This window comes from Neovison vison, chromosome 1, assembly GCF_020171115.1.
Source record: "Neovison vison isolate M4711 chromosome 1, ASM_NN_V1, whole genome shotgun sequence".
In the NCBI taxonomy this organism is placed as follows: domain Eukaryota; kingdom Metazoa; phylum Chordata; class Mammalia; order Carnivora; family Mustelidae; genus Neogale; species Neogale vison.
In genome coordinates, this window is record NC_058091.1 from 98,687,631 (window position 1) to 98,705,389 (window position 17,759).

General features: G+C 48.4%; 1 protein-coding gene across 1 annotated transcript in view; it reads right to left on the reverse strand.

The window, feature by feature from the left end:
* The window catches only part of TRAM2 (translocation associated membrane protein 2), an 82,069-nt gene extending 79,583 nt beyond the window's left edge, over positions 1–2,486 (reverse strand). Inside the window, exon 1 of the mRNA XM_044252850.1 lies at positions 2,306–2,486. Within this exon, the coding sequence (XP_044108785.1) occupies positions 2,306–2,425 (120 nt within the window). The 5' untranslated portion in view covers positions 2,426–2,486. The remainder of the gene's footprint in view (positions 1–2,305) is intronic.
* Positions 2,487–17,759: the final 15,273 nt, after the last annotated feature.

Genomic DNA, 17,759 nt, shown 5'->3' on the forward strand with positions numbered 1-17,759 from the left:
GTGAGATCTAGTAAGTCCTGCGCTGTCCTCACATACGAGCATACATGGACAATTCCACAACAGACCTCAGACGCACCATCTAGAAAAGGTGCCCAGCGCTGTAAAGCCAACAGCTGCTGGTCTAAGATTTGGCAGACAGAGGGTGGTGGGAAGAGGGAGTTAGTCGGCAGTGCATTTCTGCCAGGGCCCTTTCCATACTCTCCAGGCCAATCCCAAGACGGGGGTTGGGGGGGCTTTTCTGTTACGTCCTCCATCCTGGACCTTTCTCTTCTGGCAGGTAGGTAGGGCTCCTAGCACTTTTCAACTGCCACAAAGTTCCAGGTTTCCTGAATTGGACTTTCCACAAGATTGAAGGCAGGACAGGGAAGGAGGTACCGACCTCAAACCCTACGCAGCTCTTTCAAGCAAAGATAAAACCCACAGAGCCACGAACCTTAGCAATTGCCTGCAATGCAGCAGAGGCGCAAGTATGCAAGAGACCCCGCTGGCCGAAGGGCCTGTGGCTCTGAGGGCTACAGCTGTCACGTGTGTCTTTCCAACCACACCCTCCAAGACTGGTGACACAGCGCTGGGAGGCCTCTTAAGAACAGAGGACAGCAAACCGATACTGAGGGTATGGACTGCCACCAAACAAAATTCTTGTTTCATTAAGCTAGTACTATGATCAACAGTACAGGGTCTCAGCAGCAAGCGACATGTTTTCACATCTGTAGCTTCTGTTTGGGCTCTTATTCTATTGCTTACATGATCTCAGTTAAACTTTTCAATAACCTTGTGAGAAGACAGGTTTTACTAACCTCTTTCGCCAAGGGGAAACTGAGGCTGTGGGTCAACTCCGCAGTCTGACTACTGACAGAGCAGACAGGGACCCGGGGACGACCCTGGCTTGACAGAGTCAGGGTGAATATACCATGAGAGCTATGGGGTGGGGGAAGGAAGGACGGAGGGACAGAAGTGGAGGAGCACTAGCAAAATCTGGACAGCAGACCCCAATCCTGGTCCCAAGTTTGTTTCCTACAGACCCCGAAGCCCAGCCAAGGGTGCATTCACACATCCAACCCTGACTAGCCACCATGAAAGTGTCCCCAGCCTGAGAACAGCTTCAGGGCTAAGTAGAACCCCTGTCCTCCTTAGAAGGGAGACAGGGAACTGAGAGAGAGAGGGCTCCTGAAGGAGAAATTAGCCACACTGGGAAGCCTCCAATTCCAAGGCTGTTTATAAATGGTTACAGCTTCCTAACCCATGCCCAAGAACACAGATAAGCAACACAAGCCAGCAGGGAGGACCAGGCACGCCTCAGAGGGGACATCATCCGTGAGAGTGAGGGGAGTGTCACTCACATAATCTCACTCTTGAGACAAGATATACCAGAGCAAGCCCAATACTCACTTTCCTCCAGTTCTTTCCACTTTGGATATCACATTTTTCTCCCTCTCCGGAGCAGAGAATCATTCCCTTGGATTCTGACCCCCAGGGGCCTTATTAAAACTCTGCTTGGTGAGGCCCACACCAGGGCACTGCTGTCCCGGTGAGGACCCATCCTCTCCAGCCCCTGTCCCCCATAGCTCTGAGAGAATCACCTTTCCCCTAAAAACAGAGACTATCCCTGTCCCTCTCCATGCCCCTGTAACAGGGGAGAAGTTCTGGGTCCACTATAGATGGATCTAAATGAACAGTCCACAGAGTAATAAAGGGTATATGAAACCTGGCCTCTTAGGCAAGGGCGAAAAAAGGGAGAAGGGGCAGGAGGATGGCAGAAGGGCACTGCTGGGATGGGGCCAGGACCACACGTGAACACCCTGAGCATATCCCAGACGTGAGGATGCATTAGAGCTGGAAAACCAGGTGAGACGTGGAAAAGAGTCAAGGTCCCTCCCACTGGAAAAGCCAGAGGGAGCTAGCTGGCGGCCACCGCCTGAGAGGGGGAATTGTGCAATGACCGCGGGTCTGGGAGTCTCCGGGCTTGACTCCAGGACACCAGAAAGGAAACCCCACTCGTCGGGCCAGGGTGGCAGCGCTGCGGTTTATTCAAGGCCAGGCTTAGGATCCAGGGCTGCAGAGAGCGCTGCAGGATAGGGTGGGTGCTCAAGGGGGCGGCAGAGCAGGGCACGGCTGGCAGGGCGCAGAGCTGAGGGGTGGCGTCCGGGCTGACCAGGAGGCCAAGGGGGCGCAGAGTGCACAAAGCCGGGGTGCGGAGAGCGTACATGGCAGCCAGGCGCCCCGGCTCTGACGGGGACCCGCGGGACCTGCAGGGCTACGCCGGGCGACGCACAAGAGGGGGCACCCCCTCCCCAGTTTCGCTCACCTCGAACATAAGCCCGATGAGGACGCAGAGCACCAAGCAGAAGCCGATGTCCGCATGGTTGTGGATGACGAACTCCTGGCTGAAGAGCGGGTAACTTTTCGTCCTCCTGCGGAAAGCCATGGCAGCGGGCGCGCAGCGGCCGGCGGGGCCCGCACCCTGCGCTCTCGAGCCGCCGCGCAAACTTCTCCAGCCCCGGCCCGGTCCGCCCGCCGGCCCGCTGCCCCGCTGCCCCGCTCGCCCTCCCGCCCGCCGGCCTAGCGCCCAACAACTTCTGGGGCCCGCCCCCTTCCTCCGCCCGCCCCCGCCCCCGCCGCCCGGAACCGCCCCCGGCCGCAGCCCCCTCCCCACCCGCGGCCCGCACTCCGCGCGCTGGCCTCGCTGCGGCCCCGCCCCCCGCGCGCTTAACCCTCTGGCTGCCGGGACGCGCAGGGGGCGGGGCCGGCGCGCGGGGCGGCGAGCGCGGCCCGGGTCCCTTAACCCGGGTCCTCTAGCCCGGCGACTGTCTCCCGGCCCGCCGCCGCAGCCGCCGCCGCGCCCCGCCGCATTCTCGCTGCTGTGGCCCGACCGCCTGCCGCGCCCAGGGAGCAGGCCGCGGGGGGCGCTGACGCCCAGCCTTGCCGGGACAGGAAGTGGGCCTGGGTTTCCCACTTCTCGGCGCTCGCTTCTTCCTCCGCGGGAAGGGAAGGGCCGGGGAGGCCGCGGCCGGGCGGAGCGGGGTGGGTCGTGTAGCCGGATGCTCCTTGCGGCGCCGAGAGCCGCGCAGGTTCGGTGGAGGGAGGAGGGCTGCCGGCGGGCCTTCCCGCTGGCCGCAGCGCCCGGCACGGATGCTCAATGAATCAAGTCAACCAAGTGTTTATTGAGAGCTGGCAGTGATCTAGGCACAGTTCGGATTGCTGGGAATAATGCAACAAACAAACAAACAAAAAAACCTGCCCCGGGGTGGCCTGTTTTCCAATGAGGGGAGTGGATGAATGGGTGCAGTTCTGCTAACTTCTGAGACATTTGTGCTACTATAAATTAGTTCTACACGTCTTACCCAAAGTCTGCCTCAAATATTAATTGCTCTGAAGAATAAACACGGAAGAAGAAAAAAAGAAGGCACTGTCTCATGTAAAGTTTCTATTTAATATTAAGTTTTAAAAGTACTCCTGGAAAGGACAAAATGTATTTTTAATAAATTAATTTATATAGGCAAATAATGGATTCATTCCTACCAGTAATGAAGGAGCCAACTAATCACTTTCTAGATGTGCAAAAATGCAAAATGAACAAAGAACTCTTTAATTCCTATTCTCTTTTTCATTAGGTCCACAGTTACTTCACTTGTAAGTAAATACGATTTCTTAAACATGGCACGTGTACAAAATGTGCTTGAGACAGGCCTTGACTTCCTAGATAAATTTGACATCTGAAGTTTCTTCACTTGTCAGTACTTAGCATACAACCTTTGGTCTTTAATTTGTATGACTTCAGGAAATGAAAAAGTAATGCCTATGTTCGACTAAACATTTAACTTCAAGGCTGACCTTTCTTCAGCTGGACCCAAGTCTCATGAGGAATAGAAAGATCAAGAACTGTAGAGCATCTTAATTTTTCATCTATGAAAAGGTGTTCATAATTTCAAACTGCAGCCACATCTATTAGGTTGAACCCTATGCAATCAGTTTCTCCATAGCTCAAAACTAGAATACCAGCATTTCAGATGGTTCAACCTAATACTTTGCTCATGTTTCCCCATGATCATTTGTAGAGGATATTGTGGTGGGAATTTCTTATAAAAAGTGGGATACTGTCAACTTCTTTACACTGTGTTCAGGCTGAAAGTCCCAGGAGATAGTTAGGAATTATAACCTCCTGGAATTATAAAATCCCAGGTATATAAATGAGAAATGTAAAGTAGATAGCTTAGACATTGCTCATACTGATGACTGCCAGCCCTGAATCCTTTCAAATGCAATTGAACAACTAGACAAAGGGTTCTTAGATGCATGGATTGGTATTCGCAATCCCAGGGAGGAAGCACTAGGTGCCTACTTCGGCCATCCCAGCCATCTCTAAGTCCTCGTTTTGTTTTTTGGTTTTTGTTTTTAAGATTTTATTTACTTATTTGACACACACACACAGAGATCACAAGTAGGCAGAGCAGCAGGCAGAGAGAGAAGCAGGCTCCCTGCTGCGGGACTCGATCCAGGACCCTGGGATCATGACCAGAGCCAAAGGCAGAGGCTTAACCCACTGAACCACCCAGGCGCCCCTCTAAGTCCTAGTTTCAAAACCATCTTCAACCCCAGACAGACCTCTTCCCAACTCCTCATCCAATTGGTCATGGAGCCTATGAATCTCAGCACCTCAGAACAACCTCCCAGCAATCCCCCCACCCAACATTCTTCACTGGCCCACACTAATTACCCACAAATACCCTGCCTCCAGTATCCCCCCCTTTAATACACCATTCCATCAGAAACATCTGTTGAGCACCTACTAAGTGCCAAATGCTGTGCCAGGGACGAAACATAAGACAATCCATGTGTGGTGGTTCTAAAATATGTCCTCAGATTCTTTGATACTCCCTTCAAGCAGTGGCAATTGATCCCTCCTCTCGAATGTGGGCTGGACTTGGCAGATCACTTCTAACAAATAGAATATGGCATAAGTGATGGTGTGTGACTCCCAAGATTAGGTCGTGAAAGATATTTTTATTTCCCCCTTTCTGTCTTAGATCACTTGTTCAGGGGGAAGCCGACTTCCCCATTGTGAAGATACTCAAGCAGCTTTATGGAGAGGTCCATGTGGCCAAGAACCAAGGCCTCCTGCCCACAGCCAGCACTATTTGCCAGGCTTGCCACCTTGGAAAGATCTTGTAGCCCTCATCAAGTCTTTACCACCGCAGTCGAGCCGACTGCCGTCCCATCTGAACTTTTGACCAGATTTGGGACTGCTTTAATATAAGATCTACAGAAGTGAAAGGAATCAAAACTTAAAGCTGGGATGACATAAATGATGGTGGCGTCATTAAAAAAACTATGTGGGGGTGCCTGGGTGCCGTCGTCGGTTAAGCGCTGCCTTCTGCTCAGGTCATGATCCCATGGTCCTGGGATTGAGTCCCACATCGGGCTCCCTGCTTGCTTTTCCCTCTTCCTCTTCCTCTTCCTCTCCCCGCTGCTTGTGGGTGCTCTCTCTCTCTCTCTCTCTCTTTCTTTGTCAAATAAATAAATATATTTTTTAAAATAAAAAATAATTTAAATTTTTTGTGGAACAGCAGAGAAAGAGCAGGCATAAGAGGAGAAGGTGACCTCACCTTTGAATAAGCTGGGCTTGAGGAGTCACGGGACATCCAAATCGCCACTTGGACAGCTCAGGTAAAAATGGTTGTTGGGCTGGAGTTAGGGAGGGAAACCCAGAATTAAAGGTGTTTGTGGCTCATCTGCAATGGGACTGTTGAAGCCGAGAGGTTGGAAGTAAGCAATCCCCGGAGAGTGTGCTGAGTGAGAAAAAGCCTGAGGGCAGCAGCATCCTAAGTAGGGAACCCCACGGAAGGGAGGAGAAGAAAAGGGAAAGTGTGGGGTGCCAGAAGCCAGGACACAGGCATTTCACAAGGCTAGGGTAAATCGGGCAGGATGCAAATAAAATGAAGCCCCTAGATGCAGTCATTACAGAATTTGAGAGCATCTTTTTTTTTTTTAGAGCCATTTTTAAATGGACATTGGAGTGGGCTTCACCGTGGGTAGAAGGTGAGAAAAGGAGGTGAGAGAGTAGTCTATTCTTTTGAGAAGTTTGGTGAGGAAAAGGGAAATTGATAGTGTCTTGGGGGATAGAGAGGATATAAGGCAGGATCTTTAAATTACATATTTTTTTGAGATTGGAGCGTGTTTGGAGAAGAAACAAGAGAGAAAAGGCAGAACTGAAAATACTCGAAATAATACTAGAGATCATTGAAAAAATCAAGGAGAACAGCTCCAACCATAAGCGGAAGAAGGAAAACTCCTCAGACTGGGGCAAGGACCTAAGAATGGGTGAATATATAGTTACATCTGGAGGTGGAGGAAATAATTATCTGTCATGTTTCTATTGCACTTTACAGTAGCCCTGTGAGGAAGGTAGGACGGTTATTACCAACCCCTGTTGTCGCTTTTCTGAGACACATGAATGACCAAGGGCCACATAATTAGTGGGTAGCTGAACCAGGACTCAGACCAGCAGGTCAGCACAGGGTTCCCTTTGCTAAACCACCCCGCAGCATTTCGGGCTTCCTAAAGCATGGCACTGATCAGGGCCATATGGTCTGTCTCTCCACCTGTCCCCTCACGGCTGCTGCTAATTCTGCCACACCAACTCTTAACTAAATTGGAGTAGACCCTCTCTCCAGAACAGATCATGTAGCTTCCAATCTTCATGTCTTTGTTCCCCTCACAAGGCCTTTGTTCCATGTCCCTTTGCCAAAATGGTAACTAGCCCTCAAGATAAAGACAGTGCTGGGGCACCTGGGTGGCTCAGTGCGTTAAGCCTCTGCCTTTGGCTCAGGTCATGATCTCGGGACCATGGGATCGAGCCCCCCATTGGGCTCTCTGCTAGGCGGGGAGCCTGCTTCCCCCTCTCTCTCTGCCTGCCTCTCTGCCTACTTGTGATCTCTCTTTCTGTCAAATAAATAAATAAAATCTTAAAAAAAAAAAAAAAAGATAAAGACCGTGCTTCCCTCTTGAAGCTGTCTTCAGGGCATGGGGCTGGAAGCATGGGCACCATACTGTGTACATACCTCTCAGGTAGCAGCACGTTCTCCTATAGTGTATTTGTCTATGAGGTTTTTTTTTTTTCAAAGATTTTATTTATTTATTCAACAGAGAGAGATCACAAGTAGGCAGAGAGAGAGAGGAGGAAGCAGGCTCCCCGCCGAGCAGAGAGCCCGATATGGGACTCGATCCCAGGACCCCGAGATCACGACCCGAGCCGAAGGCAGCGGCCCAACCCACTGAGCCACCCAGGCGCCCCTGTCTATGAGTTTTATCACTCCCCACCCTGCCTATGAGTTTTATCACTCCCCACCCTGCCTTTGAATAGTGTCACCCTTCAGGGCAGGAATCTAGCCATTTGCTCTCTTTTCTAATAGCACCAAGCACAAGATCCCATATGGCATATTCTCATCAAGTGTTGGTTGAATGAATGATTGAAAAAGAGGTGCTGTTGCCTAGGCTGGTATAAAGGTAACCATTATCCCCAACAAATGGAAAATGTCTTTTCTCACATAACAAGAAGTCCTGAGTTAGTTCATTCCCAGAAGTAAATGATTCATCGAAAACTAGGATCTCACTATCTTCCCACTTTGCCACTCTGTGTTTGCTTTTGTCTCAAACTTGTCCCTCATGGTTACAAAGTGGCTGCAAAAGCTCAGGTATTCTGTATGCATTCCTTCATACAACAAGAGCCAAAATTCAGACAAGGGGGAGAAGGTCCTTTTGAAGAGTGAAGAAAATTTCCCCAGAAACCTCAGATTTCTCCTAATGCTTCACTGGCCAGTAATGTGCCCCATGCCCATTCCTAAACCAGCCATTGGCAAGGTAAATGGAATGGACATAATTGGATTAACCTCACCAGGGAGACATCCTCATAGAGCTTGCAGAGATTTCACACCTCCTTTGAAGATTCTGGCTACCCCTTACTTGAATAAAATAAAAATTCTGATTGCAAGAGAAAAGGGGAGAATGGGTGTGGAACAGGCATCTAGGAGGATCTGCACAGTGATTTTTTTTCAGGGTTTCTTATTCTATATATTTTCACATCTTTGCCTCACAGGACACACTGCATTCTTGCCCCAAACCGTCCTTCCTTTCTGATTTCTTATGGAAGGAACATGAACCTTGCCAATGTCCTACCCCTAACAGTTACTGTTGGAGGGTCTGGCTGAAGGATCTCCAACCTGACACAGTGGGTGGTTTGTGCTCTGGTAGCCCAGCATATGATAGCAGACTCCATACCACCTTTTCGCCAAAGAATGAGGCTTCACGGCCGCCAGTTCGTCTTGCTCCCAGTATCACAGCAGTTTAGTGGAATCCGTGGTATACGAAGGGCAGAGCTGTAGAAGCAGTCATCCCCGGCAGCAAGCACTAAGGAGTTGCTTTATAAAGAACAGGGGTCCCTGGGTGGCTCAGTTGTTAAGCATCTGACTTCAGCTCAGGTTATGATTCCAGTGTCCTGGGATTGAGCCCCGCATGGAGCCCCGCATCAGGCCCTCTGCTCGGCAGGAATCCTGCTTCTCCCTCTCCCGCGCTCCCCCTGCTTGTGTTCCCTCTCTCAATGGGCCCCTCTCTGTCAAATAAATAAATAAAATCTTAAAAAAAAAATTTTAAAAACAATGATAAACCTCTAAATGCAATGTGGTATCCTGGATTAAAAACCCTGAAACAAAAAAAGGACATTAGTGAAAACTGCTAAAATCCAGACAGCATGTAGATTGTTTGTTTTTTTTTTTTAAGATTTTATTTATTTATTTGACAGAGAAAGATCATAAGTGGGCAGAGAGGCAGGAAGAGAGAAGGGGGGAAGCAAGCTCCCTGCTGAGCAGACAGCCCTATGCAGGGCTTGGTCCCAGGACCCTGAGATCATGACCAAAGCCGAAGGCAGAGGCTTAACCCGCTGAGCCACCCAGGCTCACCATGTAGATTGGTTAATAGTATTGTACCAGTTTTAATTTCCGTGTTTCAATAACTGTATCACTCTTCTATAAGCTAGGTGAAAGATTTATGAATTCTATCTCATTTTTTGCGATTCTCTTTTAAATCTAAAATTATTTCAAAATTTTTAAAAATTTATAAATGACAAAAGTGCCTAAAAATTGGGTAGGCTTTTTTGTATTATCACTATAGCAATTCTAAACAATGTTATCCGTAAAAACATGGGACCTCACCCAAGTCTTTCAGTTCTAGGTTCTAAGCAATTGTTGTAGCTGTTGTTGAGTCTTAATAATAAAACTGTAAGTTCCAACATAGCTTGTTTTTATTATTTATCTTTTAATAAACATTGCTTTCCACATGTGGGTTAATCCTAGTAACTCTCATATATACAATCCTAGTAACTATCACATATACAGTCAACCCCTAGTATACGGGGTCTCAGATGTATGCGCTTGTTTTGAGTAAGTTCATATCCAGCTGGAATCATTTGAGCTTGTTTCCAGCCCAGTCATGTCCCCAGCCCAAGGGTACTTCGGAAGCTTGCACTTGAACCACAAACTGGAAACAATTCTAGCACAGTGATTTTAGAGTTGAAGAAAGAGTATGTGTGGCTTCAATTCTGTCATTCTTTGTGACCATGTGCAGCGTTTCTATGTGCTTAAAATTTAAAACAGTGAAACAATGCAACCTTCCATTATTATTATTTGTTGCATGTCACGGGTCGTGATTATTTGTGAATTTTGTATTCATGTTGAGGAGCAGAGAGTTAAAAATGATCAGCTCCAGGCATTCAATATGCTAAATATAAGAGTGAGTGGAATTAAGATCCCAGGTACTAGAAACTACTGTAAAAATTATATTTCCACTCCCTTCCTTTTAGAGACCAAGGAAGTTCGAAGGCCCAAAAACTTGCCAAGGTTAATAAGGATTTGGTGAGTTGGGGCAAAGAAAAGAGCCTCCCCTCTCCTAGCCCAGTGCCCCCAGCACTGTCTCTGCAGGCCTTGCCTGCCCTTCTTTAGCAAACAGGCAATAACTTACAAAAACCGAGTCTCTTATCCAGTGTCAGCTAGTGACTCAGTGGCAGAGCAAGTCGTGGGAACCAGGACTCCTGACCGTGCAGGGCTCTAACCACTGCCCCCTATTTCCTCTTTCCAGCTCTCATTCAGCTAGAGACAGATTAATTCCAGACGCCTAAAGAATGTGCCACCTGACATATGGGAAGAAGGGAGCATTTTTTAAAAAGAGTCACAACTCAAGTTGACATTAGAAAAGTGTAAATTTCAGTCAAAATTCCCACAGCAGAAAAAAACACTGGAATACAACATTTGGGAAACATGAGAATAATTTCAGACCTTGATTTGCACTGACTTCTCCAACTTAGGGGGCTATGGTTCAATTGAAACTATATTGGGAACTTAAGCTGCCCACAAAAATCCTCATCCTTAGTTTTTTCATGTTTAAGAGAAAAGCAGTAATTGTTAGAGTGACCTTTGTGATGCAGGGAGCCATCACACTGAAGACCAATAGCAAGAATTCCCTGGAAAGATGGGCATGAACCACTGACTTCCCTGAACCACTCTCTCCTACACTTTCCTAGACTAGACTTTCTAGACTTTTTAGACTAGGTTAGACTCTCCAGATTCCTAGAAATATAGACACTATCTTGATTAAATCTAGCCAATTCCCAATAAACCTTTGTGAACAACCCTTGAAATTCACCCCATCTCTTTTTCAGATCGCAGCGCAGGGTTCAGAAACCATTCACTTGTGAATTGTTAAGCATGGACACTACACACAACTATTGGGGTCTGTCTTTGCATAGCTCCTTACCCCAATAATTGTTTAGGTGATCCTTGATTCCCACTGAGCTAATAATTGACCTCCTGCATACTTGAAAGGATGATGGTTAGATGGATGGATGGATGGATGGATGGATGGAAGGATGAATTGACGGGTGGACAGATGGAAGAATGGAAAGGTGGGTGGATGGTTAGATGTAGGTAGCATTTTGTTCCCTACATGAGTGGATGGATAGATAGATTTATAGGTAGGTAGGTAGATAGATAGATGGGTGAATAGAATGGAGGAGTGGATGAGTGCATGGAATGGAAGAATGGATGGGTGGGTGGATCTATATACAGAAATCCATACCATTCCATTTTTATATTGGTGCCCAAGTTAATACCATAGTACAGGGGTCCCAAAGGGATTCTACTTCCACATAGGAGATATGTTCAAGACCAAAGCTATATTTAGATTGGGTAGAACTTAGGCTTGGAATAGACTTTAAGGCCCTAAGAGGCAAGAATTATAGCTTTCCATCTATGTGCCTTAAGAACCAGCTCATTCCCGGCTACATAGTCGGCCCTAATTGAATATTTGTTGCCAAGAATAAATGAATGAATGAGTTGAAAAACAGTAATCAAGGAAGGCTTCCTCCACCCTGAAATTCACGCCCACATTCTGATTCTTTGTGCTTATATTCCAACATTAAAATTTCATTCCTTTGTAAATCAATTATGTATCCGGAAAGTATCCAATTACAATGTGGAATATTCCTAGATATTAAATGCATTCAGCTCTTTCCATTTGTTGTCTACTTGGCAGGAAATAGCTAGCCACACTGCTATCTCTCCTGATTCCACGCTGACAAGGGTAGGCACGGGGCAGGTCCAGAGGTTTCTCTGACTAGGCTCAAGGATTCTTGCTGACTGGTGGGAATGGGCCCTTTATGGGAGGAACTGCCCGCGCTGTGACAAGCAACACAAAGGCTCTCCTCTCTCAACCGACCCCTAGCAGTGAGCCCCTGGCCTTCTCAGCACCCCACCTCTTGGTAGGCTGGGAATTCCTTACTTTGTCCCCTGGGTTTCTTCAAGGTGGGCAGGGCATGCCGAGCAAGGAAAGAAATGAGAGTACAGGAAAAGGGAAAGCAAGAGAGGAAACCTGAGAGGAAAGGAGAAGCGGGGATGGTAAAGAGAGGAGAGGGGAGAAGCGCCCAGTGAGGCCGGTGATGGGCAGGGGCAGGAGAGAGAGGAATGATCTTTGCAGCACAATGTCTCCTGTAATAACATCATCATTGTCTTGCCGGAACAGGTGTGCAAGGACTCCATCTCCTCATTATACAACACGAAAATGGAACACGTTTGTTTCTATCAGCCTCTTCGGAAATCTTGGCAGATGCTGTCAGAACGTGTGCACTGCTTCTGAGACGTGATTTTGCAATAGCACATACTGTACTTTTTTGATTGGGGTTGGAAAAGACTGAAAAAGGGAGTTGATTGTGCTTTTTTTTTTTTTTTTTGAAATTACTCTCTCCAAGGAGGCTTTTCCTTAGATCACACAGAGCTCCTCTGCCTAGCCAGGACAGCATGACCAGGGGCCTGGGGCTGGCCAGCAGGCTTAGGGCCACCCCAAGCTGTGGCAAGGGCCTATTCTTTTGAAAAAGCCCCCTCTGTACAAGGTTCGGGGCTCCCCCTTCGTGGCTCTCACCTCCCCTTAGTCCAGCATTATTCATAGCCTCCACTCTTCTCCACTGCACTTCTGCCTCGACCTCCGTGTCCCTGTCTTGCATGAAGACAGCTGAAGTGGGTGATTCAAGCAAAGAGCATTTTGTTCGCGGCTGAACGAGGCTCAGGGAGACCGGCAGTGCCAGAGACAAGAGTGGGCCCCATTCGTCACTGAACTAAAGACTTGCAGTGTGCAAGTTCCCCACGACAAACACCACCTTTCCCTGGGAAGGCGGCCAAGGCCTGGAGCCCTGTGTAGGAAATCCCCAGTGAGAGGCCCTTCCTGAGAGCCACAGAAAATGGTTCTTTTCATAGACTGAGTCCCCTTCCTTTCTAGTGTACAGGCCCACACCACATCCCCCTTCCTGGCCTTCTCCACTCCATTCACATGCCTAGTGCACCCGCCCCGGCGCCTCAAGGCTCCTGTGCCCCTTCCCTTTCCCCTCCACACTCAGTGGGCTTCCCCAGCCCTTAAAAGGCCTCCTCCTTCCCCCAGTCAGGCTGCTGACTCTCCCTCCATCCAGCAAGCACTCGTGCCCCCACGTGAAACTGTTGCAGGCCATGTCCTCACATCTCCAGCGGCTCCTCTGGGTTGAACAGAAATGATTTGTTGACTTGACCAGATTAGCAAGAGGAGCAAATTCCACAGATGCCTCTGTCCCTAAGTCTCAAAGTTCAGACCTCCAGCTTGATAGCAGGAGGGAGGTGTTGCGGGCAGCAGAAAAGTGCAGGAAAGAATGACACTTAACAGTCCCTCTTGGGGAGGCAATTGCTAGCGGGCAGGCAATGGTCTACCGCTCTCACTGTTTCTTAATGCAGTCTTCTAGACAATCCTCTCTCGTAGGCAGGTACTATTCCTAGCCCTGCTTTATAGAGGAGGAACAAGATGGGATGTGAGGCTAGCGAGAGGCAGACCCTGATGTGCCTGGGGGTTGGCCACTCCCGCATCCCTCGGATTACCTCTCTCCAGCATGCACTGGGGGTAGAAGGGGACTTGGATTCCAGCCTCCTCCTGCCACTACTTAGCTGGGTCACTTCGGGCCAGCCATGTTCGTTTTCCAAATGTCCTTCTCCTGATGGGAAAAATTATGGAAAGGAGATGATTTCCTGGGGCACTTCTGTACAGTGACACTAATTATTTTCCTCATTATAAAGGCACTCAGAGAGATCCCAAATTTCTTGGACTCAAGGCCAGCCCCAGGGAAAAGGATGAAGAACCTGTTCTTTGAGTGTATCCCCATCTGGAAGAGGGCAGACATACCGTCCAGTGCTAGGCAGCCGTTCCAGCCCTCCTCTCTCCGGTAAGAGGTTGTAAGCCCTCACGCTTTGATAGAAGATGGAGTCATAAATCTGTTGCAGATACCAGGGACCATATGACCCTGGAGTCCAGCGGGGTCATAAATACTGTTGCAGATACCAGGGGCCATATGACTCCGGTATCCCCTCAGCAACTGCCCTTTGCCTGCGGGAGGAAGCCAGCACTCTAGCTTGGCTTCAAGGAGCTGCAGGAGCACACACTCACCTTCCCACCTTGACCTCTAGTCTTCCCCTGGAGACTCAGGCGGACCTCCCCTGCCAGTTTTGACTGAGCAGACAGCATGCCCCGAGCTCATCTCTACGACAGGTAGCAGATTTGCAGCACCCTATACAGTCAGTTGGAAGATGGACCTTTTTATCTCATTTTAACATCTTATACACTTAACATGGATTCTAAAACCAACGGCACAGCATTATTCGGCAGTACTTTTTCTCTCACAGTGGTTCACAAAATCATGATGTATCTTACAACTGAAGGCCTCTTAAATGTGATGAAGTAAGTAGCATTTTCCAGATCAGAGCTCTAGAAGCTCAGCCAGGGGGTGGTGACCTAAATGTCAGTTCTCTGAGGCTTTTCCCTCTTAATCGGGATGGGGTCCAGTATAATAAAGGTGATCTCCCCGGCATTCACAGGTCCCTCTAGTCGTAGCCATGGGCGATACGTAAAACTTTTAATGGCCAGACCAATCTGACAGAAAGACAGCTGAAAACATCTGGCATGTTTGTCCTGGCACTTACTGGCTGTTGTACTCCTTGCTGTTGACTCCAAACCTGCTGCCAACTTCCCTCCTTCCTAATTTTACAGACACTTGTCAGCACTCTTGGAAACTTCGTGGATCACCCAACCCCAGGGGACAATCCCTAAGTGGACGAAGTCAGGACTGGTTATACCAGTCTCCTTTGCTGTCATTGTTTTTAGGAGTGTGCGTATGCATTCATTTACTATTACTGCCGCATATGATTAGAATTCTAGTTTAGAACCACACAAAGGTATTATCTTTTGTTCACATATGTCAGAAGTCGGGTCCAGGTCTCACTGAGCTAAAAATTGGTGTCTGCAGGGCTGAGTTCCTTCCTGGAGTCTCTAGGGGAGAACTGGTTTCCTTGTTCTTTTGAGGATTGGCAGAATTTGGTTCCCTACTAAATGACTGAGGTCCCTGGCTGTCGGTTAGGGACCTCTATTAGGGTCGAGACACCTCTTTCAAGTTCTTACACATAGCCCCCCTCCACCTCGGTACCAGCAACAAATCATCCTCACACAGCCATCTCTGTCCCCCAGCTGCACTTGTGGGATTAGAGTGGTCACCCCAGATAGTCCAGAAGAACCTCCTTATCTCAAGGTTCTACCCTAATTGCATCTGCAATGTCCCTGTGGCCGTGCACGGTCATACCTTCACAGGCTCCCGGAGACAAGAATGTGAGCATCTTCGGAGGTCATGGTTCTGTCTTCCACAGCCTGTGTCCCACTCTGGCTAAGGAGCTATTAAAGAGGTATCTGCTGGGTGAGGGGGGTGGATATTGCTCCCTGATAAATAGATGGGCTTTGAGGAGTCCTGCCCTGCTCCTACGTACCAGCATTGGGCATCTTGCCTTTTGGTGACCGTGTGGAGCTACTGAAACAGCCTCATCTCCTGTCTATCTCCTATTTCCCTCTCTTTAGGGGCTGGGCAAGGCTCCTATATTACTGGTGATGGTGGGGGATTCGTTGTGGATGAATAGATCTCCCAAGTCCATAATGCTGCCTGCCCGTCTGTACCTCCTGGTTGAGATGATCATCGGGATGCTGCCTGAACTTGGGCTGTCCTCTAAACTTGATGGCCTGGGTTGATGGCTGCCCTCTTGGTGGGTCTGTCTCCCAGCTCTGTACCATCCAGGCTAGCTCTTCCCTCCCTGTTAATCTGCCTGTCCAGGGTCACACCATACCTACATTCTGCCCATCTTGGTGTTTCTGGTGTAGCTTAATAGCCAGATGCACTAGGCTGCTGTCCCGTCCCTGAGAAGCCCTTTCACTTTTATGCTTTTGTGTCATTCTTCCTGCTACTCCATCAGGCAGAAACGTCCTTTCCATATCCATATATCTTTACCATTACATCCTTGCAACAGTCTTAGGAGGGGGTGTTATCACTCCCATCTGGCAAATAATTCAAAACATCCAGTAACTTATTTAAGGTGACCTGGCCAGTAAGTGGCAGACCTGGGGTGCCCCTCTAGGTCTCACCAACGTGAAAGCCCATATCCTTTTGCTCATTCCTCCGTTGGGCATTTTAGAGGAGACACTGCCCAACTGAAGTCTGGAAGGATCTGTCTCCCTCACTACATTCTAAGCATCTTGAGCACAGGGGGCGAGTCATTCTTCAGTGGACCCCAGCATCAGTGATGCGCTAGTCAAGATTAACAACTGGCTCTGGGAGAGGGTCGGTGGGTAGCGGGGGTAGTGGTGGGGAAGCTCTCATTTGTACTGTTTCCCATGGAGTAAATTTTTTAAAAAATTTTATTTATTTGAAAGAGAGAGAGAGAGATAGCAACAGAGAGTGAGCAAGGGGTAGAGAGAGAGAGAGAAGTGCCAAGCAGCAACAAGGAGCCTGACACAGGACTCCATCCCAGGACCCTGAGATCATGATCTGAGCTGAAGGCAGATGCTCAACTTACTGAGCCACCCAGGTGCCCCTCCCATGGAGTAAATTCTCTCATCATGACTGATTTGAAGGTCCCAACGTGACATTACTGAACAAGGAGTTAGGAGGACTGTGTGGAAACACACCATCATATGATATTTCCACCATACAAATACAGTGGATGTGAATAACCTCAAGAGGACAGAAAATAGTAAAAAGTGGTAAAATAATTAGGCAGTAAATGACTTTTGATTAGTTATTACCTTTGTTTTAAATCGAATTTATTCTGTTTTAATTTTATGTAACTTAATTTTAATAATTATTGTGTTTCATGATCAGCTTGCAAATTTCCTGAAGACTTAATAAATCAGTTTGCATACCATTTGAACTGGTTCTGGCCCACTACTGCCAGGGTCTAGTACAAGGATTTTCCTTTTCTTTTCTTTTTTTTTAAAGATTCATTTATTCATTTAAGAGAGAGAGAATGGGGAGGGAGACCGAGGGAGAGGGAGAGAGAGTGAGAGAGGGCATCTTCAGCAGACTCCCTGCCAAGCACCGAGTCTCACACAGGGCTCAATCTCACACGACCCCTGAGACCATGACCTGAGTCGAAATTGAGAGTCAGACACACAACAGACTGAGCCAGCCAGGCGCCCCCGATTTGCTTTGAAAAGGTACTGGCATGGTGGTGAGGATGCTAATAAAAAGAACTTGAGTATCCATGAACGAGTTTTGAAGAGAGTGTGATAACTCAGCCTTCGATATTCTTTCCTGTGTTTGAGAATTTCTTGGTTCCATTGCTCAGACTTCACCGAAAGCCAAACAAATAAAAACTAACTGACGGGAGAGACCCAAGAAAAGTCCAGGCTCCCCATAAGGGCTGTGAATACCGGACTCTGCCCAGTGTCAGGGTGGGGCCCTGTGACTGAGTCCGGTTCCAAAGGGTCCGTGTGGGCGGGGCTTGAGCAAGCCTCTGGAGCTCTGTCTCCTCCCTTCACCTCCCCCTGACCACGCCCACAACAAGAGATCTATGGAGAAAAGGCACCAAGTCGATTTAGCACTCAGTTACATTCAAGAAAGGGGGCACCTGGGTGGCTTGGTGGGTTAAACCGCTGCCTTCGGCTCAGGTCATGATCTCAGGGTCCTGGGATCGAGCCCCGCATCGGGCTCTCTGCTCAGCAGGGAGTCGGCTTCCTCCTCTCTCTCTGCCCGCCTCTCTGCCTGCTTGTCATCTCTCTCTGTCAAATAAATAAAATCTTTAAAAAAAAGAAAAGAAAAAAGAAAGGACGGCCTCCCAGGAAGTAGGGAGCCTAGAAAGAAAGAAAAACTACATTGCAGCCTCCCAAGAAGT